The sequence below is a fragment of the Vombatus ursinus genome, unplaced genomic scaffold, assembly GCF_900497805.2.
Source record: "Vombatus ursinus unplaced genomic scaffold, bare-nosed wombat genome assembly UNPS02014863.1, whole genome shotgun sequence".
Lineage (NCBI taxonomy): Eukaryota > Metazoa > Chordata > Mammalia > Diprotodontia > Vombatidae > Vombatus > Vombatus ursinus.
Genome location: NW_020954641.1, coordinates 7,362,247 through 7,370,902, shown reverse-complemented (window position 1 = coordinate 7,370,902; position 8,656 = coordinate 7,362,247). Strand labels below are relative to the sequence as shown.

Sequence of the window (8,656 nt, the reverse complement as noted above, 5' to 3'; positions counted from 1 at the left end):
TCTCTCTCTCTCTCTCTCTCACACACACACACACACACACACACACACAACCTGATCACATGATAAAATGAAGAGTGTGGGGTCAAGGAGGCTTTGTACCCAAGAAGCATACTAGCCCCAGGGGACAAATAGTTGTTGGAGAGGATCCTAAGAATGTTAGAATAATGTCACATCATGGGAGGCAGTAATGTATAGTTGAAGCAGCATTGGCTGTGCCAAAGTCTTGCCCTGGCTATCTGGAGGAACATGAAGGGGTCATTTAACCTGAATTTCTTCATCTGTTAAATAGTTTAAGGATGATCATACTTATAGTACTGACCTCCTAGGGCCATTATGAGGCATTTACCAAACCGTAAAGTGCTATGTAAATATGAATTACTCTGTTTGCTTAAGCATTTTAAGATCTCCCTGAAAGAGTGAAAGCATTTTAAGTGGGGTAAAGGGAATGTGCAAACTCACCAAGGTGGGAACAGACCAGCTTTCAGATTATCTGTGAAGCTTGCCTGAACCTCCAGATGAGAGTGGTCTCTGCCCAGCAGCAGAGACGGGCAGGCCCAGGTGGGGAAGTGGAGCACCTTCTCACACCCTAGCCCCACTAAATTACGAAGCCCCTGAGAAGCAGGGTGTGCATCACCTCTTTCTCTGTGTCCATCACCCCTCCCCAGCTCACGGTAGGCAGATAATATTGGAGTTGAATTCTAATCACAAAAATGAGGTTTGGTCAAAGTGGAAAGAGTGAGATGATAAAAAAAGAGCATTTAATGGAAGGCTTAAGTGCCAAAACCCAAGAAACTGGGATTTCATAGATCCAGCCACTGGGTGTCTTTTAGCAGGGAAGGAAGGTTGACAAAAGCAGTGATTTGAAGGAGGTTGTTCTGATAGCTCCATGTAGGGCAAATCAGAGTCAGGAAATTAAGCCACCCAGAGCATCATAGAAAGCTAGAAAGGACCACAGCTGTCATCAATTCCAATCCACTCACTTTACAGATGAAATTGAGGCCCAGAAAGGGTAAGGGATTTGCCCAGCATCACACAGCTAGTATGTTTGAGGTAGGATTCTAACTCAGATCTTCATGACTCCAAGTCTAGCTCTGTATCCAGGTGTCTACATCATATTTGTCTCTATCAAAATAATCAATCAACAAGCATTTATTAAGTGCCTTCTATGTGCCAGGTTGAGAATACAGAGACAAATGATGCAGCCCTTGCCCTCAAGGAGGTTACAGTCTAGCAAAGGGAAACAGTTATAATAAATAAGAGATCACTTGAGAGGAGGTGGGGGGGGTGGCCAAGAGGTCCTACATAGAACATGGTGTTGCAGCTGAGTTTTTTTGTTTTATTTTTTGTGGTTTTTTTGGGGGGCGTGAGGCAATCGGGGTTAAGTGACTTGCCCAAGGTCACATAGCTAGTAAGTGTTATGTTTCTGAGGCCAGATTTGAACTCAGGTCCTCCTGACTCCAAGGCCGGTATTTTATCCACTGTGCCACCTAGCTGCCCCTGCAGCAGAGTTTTGCAGGAAACCAGGGATTTTATGAGGTGGAGGTGAGGAGGGAGTGCTTTCCAGGCATAGCTGATGCACGGCATGGAGATGGAGGGGGAGAGCCATGTACAAGGAACAGGAAGATGGTCAGTCTAGGAGTGATAATGGCTGGGAAACTTGCAAGAACCAAGGCATAAACTGCTGAATGCCTGGACAAGGGAGTGGGATGTGAGAGCAGAGGAATGGGTGTGTTCATCTCTTCTGCAGAGTCAGGTGGCAGTATACCATTTAAATATGAGCTCTGGGAATGTTCAAGAGGGTGGGGGGAAAGGAGAAGGAGGGAGAGGGTTAAAAAGGAGAGGGAGGGAGGGGGAAAGAGAAAGGGAGAGTAGAGGGAGGGAGGGTGAGACAGAAACAGACACTGCAGGGGAGAGAGAGAATAAGTGAGAGAAAGAATGAGAGAGAGAGGGGGAAAGGAGAGGAAAGGAAAGAGGTGGGGAGAAGAAAGAAGGGAGAGAGAGGACGATTGAGAAGAAAGAAGTGAAAAGAGGGTGGGAAAAGGAGGGAGGGAGATGGGCGGCGAAAGAGGAGTTTTCATTCTTCAACAAACACCAGTTTAATTCCTGCTACAGGAGGGGCCCCAGGAACAGACACTGTGGTACCCAAGGAGTTAAGGAAGGAACTGTTTGCAGAAAGCCTGAGTTTGCAGGAGGCCAGGTCACTTTATAGTTCCAAGACTTTGTCCTGCTCTGCAGGAAAGAAAAGGAACAAAAGAAACCAAAGGTGGGCTTGATCCAAGTCTGAGATTTGTCAGGTTAGAAACACTGGAAGAATTGGGGTGCTAGAAAGGTCAGAGATGATTATAGAGAGAAGGTAACTGAGCTAAAAAAAAAAAAAAAAAGCAAGAGAATCAGGTAGAATTGGATTCCTGTCCTCCAGCCAGCATTTCCTGCAAACATTTCTTTCACCTGGGGGTACTCTGGCATAATGAGGGGAGCAATCTTGCATTCTTGGCCTGATGTTTGATTTTCTTGTAGATAGACGAAATAGCCCTGGCTGGGTGCCATGTCACCTAGCGCTTCCACCCATCGCATTCCGTAGGCCCTTCCCAGACCCCTTTACCCTCAGGGTCAGGCCTAGTGTTCCCTAGCCTGCCACACTTGCAGCCCTATTATTGAATGTACCTATTTCCTGGCTCTATTGGAGAAACGCTTCAACAGAGCTGAGATTTCTTCGCCATTAAGTGCTCCCCGACAGATCCAAGCCCCTTTTCACCTTAGAGGATGGTTTTGTTTAGTGTGTGGCTGGACTGAAAAAATTCATTACCTAGTGACCTGAACCTAGATAGGTTGGCCTTGGACAACAGGACTCTTCTTGAAGTCCTTCCAGCTCTCTAGGAACCTGCCACAGCTTGGGCTCTGCTGGCACAGCTTGGAGCACCCAGGATCCCCTCAACACAGCAATGAGGACCACCCTCACCCCCCAGTGTCGGTGGCCTGAGTGACAGGACCTGATTACTTTGGAAATGTATAGCAAGGAGAAAAAATACCACCTAAATGCCTCACATCATGTTTGGCTATGATCACATCCAATAATAGTCAGCAAACATTTATTAAGCACCTACTACGTGCTAGAGATACAAAGAAAGGTAAACAGAACATTCCCTGCTCTCAACAAGCTCACAGTCTAACGGGAGAGACAATTATCTACAAACAAGTTATACACAGGATAAATTTGAAACAAGCCACAGAGGGCTATAATATTCATAACTGACATGTTCCTTCCAATAACCTCGTGGGGAAAGTAATATAGGTAGGATTATCCCCACTTTATAGTTGAGGCGCCTGAGGCTTAGAGAGATCCAGTGATTTGCCCATGTTCACCCAGCTAAAAAGTATCTGAGGTAGGAAGGAGATAAACCCAGCTCTCCCCTGCTTCAAGGTTAGCATGCTATTTACTAGGCCTCACACATCAAATACATGGTGACTGTAGAAATAGGATGACGAGAGAAGAGAAGAGTTTTTCTTTCACTGCAACAAGATGGAGTAAGGTAGCATTGGCCCAGGTACCATTGGGAACGTGTAGTGCTTCTGGAAACATCAAGAGCCTCATTGGCCAAATATCTGCCCCAAGGTTGATTTATAAGGTTCTTAAAATGGTCAGGTGATCCCCTTTCATCCCGTGTGGGTATACTGCTTATCACCATATGCCTCCTTCCTTTGGAATCTGCAGCTTCCATTACTTAGACTACTATGGAAGCTATGGAGTAGTAATATATCCCAAAGCTGTCTTGTCTCTTCCAGTCCACGTACTTTCATCTTCTTTGATTAAAACAAACAAACAAAAAATCAAATATTCAAACAAGTCTACCTTGGAATCTCAGGTACTTGACGAAAATAACGTTCTAGGCTTTCTTAAAGAATGGTAGATAATGATTAGTTCCAGCTGCCTCTGATTCTTTTTGCCATCATTTCTTTCTTCACTGAAATTTGGTTGTCGTTGGAAAGTACATTCTAGTTTCAGGCACCAGACATATTCAACCTAAGAAAAAAGTAGAGAAAGGTTACTTGGTGGTGATATCAAATGGAGCCAACTATCATCTGTGTCCATCAAGGGGGGGAGATGGGAGTGAAGCTTTCTAGGCCCATTCACTCCCACCCTGAGTGATATTCCCCCCTTCACAGGATCAAAGATCTGGAGTTGGGAAGGACCTCCGAGGCCATGTGGACCAATCACTTCAGTTTTATATTCAAGGAAACTGAACCTCATGGAGGTTCTCTGACTTATCCAAGGTTACACAGGTATTAAGTGTCAAAAGTGGGATTTGAACACATCTAACATCACACATTAGTGCAGAGGAAAGAGCATTGACTTTGGAATCAGAGAAACTTTGTCGCCATCTCCGCTCATCGCATACTTTCTATATGACCTTGGGTAAGTCACTTGATCTGTGGATGTAAATATTAATTCACTTAACTTACTTTCCCCATCCCTAAAATGAGGGAGTTGTGCTGGATGGCTTTCTGGGGTTCTTTCCAGAACTAATCTATGAATGAATGGACTAAATTTTGACCTGGAAGAACACTTTGATAGAGGTCATCTTTTCCTACCTCCTCATTTTATGGGCTAGGAATTTGAAGAGATGAAGTGATTTGTAGGCATTTGCACACACAGAAAGTAGCAGTCAGGATTTGAACCCAGGCCTTTTGACTTCAAATCCAGTGTTCATTCCTATCCACTCTGCTGTCTTCCTCTAACCTCATGGTTTTAACTAGGTCCCTTACTTGGCAATTAATCATGTACCTTTTACTATATCTACCTACCTCATAAGGTTATTATAGGGAAAGTTATTTGTACCCCTCAAAGTGCTATGTAATGCTGATATTATTGTTGATGTTATCATACTGTGTTATTCAGCTTTTTGTAGATTGATGCCTTGTCTCCCCATCCAGAGCATAAGTTCTCTGAGGGCAGGAACTGTGTGTCTATACCTCTCCATTCCCCCTATAATTCCCAGCATATTTGGTTGGCACATAGTAGACACCCAATAAACTTTTATTGATTCCTTTTTGATTCAGCTCTCAGCTTAGGATTAGATGATAACAGAACATTAGTCAGAAGAACTTTAGAAATCATCTAATCCATGCCTCTCATTTGACATATGAGGAAACAGAGGCAGTGTAACATATCCTAAGACACAAGGAGTTGGTGGAAGAGCTGGTATTCAACTCCAGGTTCTCTGACTCCGTCCACTATTCCGCTGTCCCTGCTGTGCTTTGTCTCTGTTCTCAGATGGACTCCAGAGAAGACTCAGTAGCCCCAAAAGGAATCATGCCCCACTCCCTTGTTGTTTTTGTTCAGTTGTTTCAGTTGAATCCAACTCTGTGTGAGCCTATTTGGGGTTTTCTTGGCAAAGATACTGGTTTGCCATTTCCTTCTCCAGCTTATTTTACAGATGAGGAAACTGAGGCAAACAGGGTTCAGTGACTTGCCCAGGGTCACACAACTAGTGTCTGAGACCAGATTTGAACTCAGGTCTTCCTGACTCCAGACCTAGCACTGTGCCTCCTAGCTGCCCTCTGGCAGTTAATAGGTGATTCATAAATGTTCTTTGAGTGAATCTACAGAGTCTTCTTAGCCTGTATGGGCTTTTTTTTAAAGTGCAGCTAGGTTCAAATTTGGTCTCAGACACATAACACTTAGTAGCTGTGTGATCTTGGGTAAGTCACTTAACCCTGATTGCCTAAGATGGGGGAGGGGAGTTTATTAAGCACCTTTGAAGCATTGTGGTAGACCTGTGGTTCTCAATTTTTTTTTTTTTGCTCGTGGAAGGTATCTTTTGCCATGTATGAGGAAACATGGCACCATACAGAGAACCCCGCATGTGATCATAAGTCTGAATCCCACACTAGTTGGGCAGACTTAGATGGGCCTGTGGTTGCAAATGTACGTTATATATGTTGTTTCCAGGACACCTACCTGAAACTCTCATATAGGGACACATCCGTTTGACATGGTAGGCATTTGGGAGACCAAAAGTTTGGATAAAACATGATTTCTGCCCTCCTCTCAGTGTAGCAGGAGCATGGGGCCAGCAGCTTTAATTCCTTGCATTACATCAGAACTAGAGAGGTATCCCTAACAAAATGCTCTGTGATGTCTGAGGGGTGACGGTCATTACTTCCTGACCAACAAGGCTTCCTAGGGGAGGTAGCTTTGAAGTTAGACCTTAAAGGATGGGCAGGAGTTGGAACAGCAGAAGAGGGAAGAGGAGGTCATTCCGGGCATAGGACACAGTGTGAACAAGGCAAAGAGCCCTGAGACCACGGGGTGTTGAGGGCTGAAAGCTGTCTGCTTCGACTAGGGCATAGGGTGTGTGGAGCATATGGGAGAAGTTTGGAAAGGGTGATGGCACCAGGGTGTGGAGCACCTTGAAAACCAGACTGAGGAGCTCCAACTTTTACTTGGTGGGTATTCAAGAGAGCGACATGCAACATGGTACAGTGGGAAGGTCACACTGTCTAGCAAGGCTTGGGTTCAACTCTTACCTCTGTGTGATCTTGGGCAAGTCACTTACCCTTTCTCAGCCTCGGTTTCCTCATCTGCAAAATGGGGATAATCTTACCCAGAACTAAATTTCCTTATCTATAAAATGGAGAGATTAGATTAGATGATATTTGAGATCCCTCTCAGCTCCAAGTTTATGATCCTATAATCTATGACCAAATCTTTGAATAAGAAAGATGATTCTGGCAGCAGTACCAAGGGTGGGACAACCAAAGAATACTGTCCAGGCACAGCCCCACCCTACCCAGCCACTGAACAGTTCCTGCTCCCTCCCCTGGCTCCACATTAGCCTACAGGACAGCGGGCAAAAGTCTTTTGGCATCGGCGGACCTTGGCTCTCAGACACACTATTCTTCTCTCAGACTGTTATGAAGCGTTTCCTTGCTCTCCAGGGCTTTTTGGACTCTGCCTGGAGTGTTTGGAGTCTGATTGTACTCAGTCAGGCTTTGCTGTTGTTGAGTCATTTCAGTCATGTCAATTCAGTCATTCAGCTCATCTTGACCCCATTTAGGGTTTTTTGGGCAGAGATACCGGAGTGGTTTGCATTTTCTTCTCTAGCTCACTTTACAGATGAGGAAACTGAGGCAACCAGGGTTGAGTGAGTTGCCCAAGGTCACACAGTTAGTAAGTGTCTGAGGCTGGATTTGAACTCCTGAAGATAAGTCTTTCTGATTCCAAGGCCTGTGCTCTACCCGCTGTACCACCTAGCTACCTCTCTCAATTAGTTTAGGCATCTTTAAAGTAGGGTTGAAACTAGCTCTTTGAGCCTATGTTTTGTTGGTGACACAGTGGATAGAACACTGGGCTTAGAGTCAGGAAGACCTGAGTTCAAACCCAGCCTCAAAATGGGGTCACAGAGAGTCAGACATGACTGAAACAACTGGATAACAAATTTGTTGTTGTTACTGTTTGTTTGCCTTATTGGACTTTGTTACTTCTTCCATACTATGTAATTTTTCTCAAAACTATTAGAATGTAAGCTCCTCAAGGGCAGGAATTGTCTTTCCTACTTGTATCTGTGTCCTAAGCACTGAGAACAGTGACTAACATTATAAGCACTTAATAAATGCATTTTCTTTCCATTTATTCGACCTAAAAGGATACAGTTTTGACCTGTTGACCAATCCTCCTTGTCAGGCTACTTTAGAAGGAGTAGTAGAGATTTAAAAAAATGGAAATAATTAAGTATGCCTTTGTCCAGGAGGGTGGGGAAAGCCAGAAATGGAGAAGGAATAAAAACCATTTGTCGCCACTTTTAATTCATTTTGTGTCTTCTTGTGATTTGATCACAGATAGCATGTTTGCTGAGACCATGGCCTCCTCTCGTCTCAGTAACACTCGGTTCAGCACTTGTGTCCCACAAAGTAACCACGACTCAGCCAACTTCAACAACAATGAACTGGAGAACAGCCAGGTAGTAGCCAAAATCAGCAACTTGAACCTGAGCCGGGTCCCCAGCGTGTCCACGGACAACCATGTGATACCCTGTTGTCCCAATAGGCGTTCTCGGGGCCACGGAGTGCCTGCCTTTTTAGACACAGACCTCCACTTCCACCCCACCCGAGGGCCCGACGTCACCTTCTCTCAGGACCGGATGGCAGCCTGCACCAACTGGCAGGAGAGCAGTAGGACTCTGGTGTTTTCAGACCGGCCTTTACACATTGGTGAGAGCCTCTTTGTGGAAGTTGGACACCTGGGCCTGCCCTACTACGGGGCTCTCTCCTTTGGCATCACTTCCTGCGACCCAGGGACATTAAGGACCAATGAGCTCCCGGCTGATCCTGACTCACTGTTAGACCGCAAGGAGTACTGGGTGGTGTACCGAGCATTCCCCATCCTCAACAGTGGGGATGTCCTCAATTTCATGGTATTGCCAAATGGGGAAGTGCACCACGGCGTAAACGGCAACAACCGAGGAATGCTGATGTGTGTGGATACCTCACAGTCTCTCTGGGTGTTTTTTACAATTCATGGAGTAATCAATCAGCTCAAGATTTTGGGTAAGTCCATTTTTTAAATTAATTTATTTTGAATTATCAACAATCACTTCCATAGGCTTTTGAGTTTTAAATTTTTCACCCCCTCCCTTTCCACCTCCCTCCCCAAGAA

The 8,656-nt window shown here is 45.0% G+C and overlaps 1 protein-coding gene across 2 annotated transcripts in view; it reads left to right on the top strand.

Moving 5' to 3' along the window:
- Positions 1-8,656, top strand: part of NEURL1B (neuralized E3 ubiquitin protein ligase 1B) — a 91,035-nt gene that overhangs the window by 46,274 nt on the left and 36,105 nt on the right. For both annotated transcript variants that reach the window (XM_027841785.1, XM_027841784.1), the window contains exon 3: positions 7,840-8,547. In XM_027841785.1, coding sequence (XP_027697586.1) covers positions 7,840-8,547 — 708 coding nt within the window. The remainder of the gene's footprint in view (positions 1-7,839; positions 8,548-8,656) is intronic.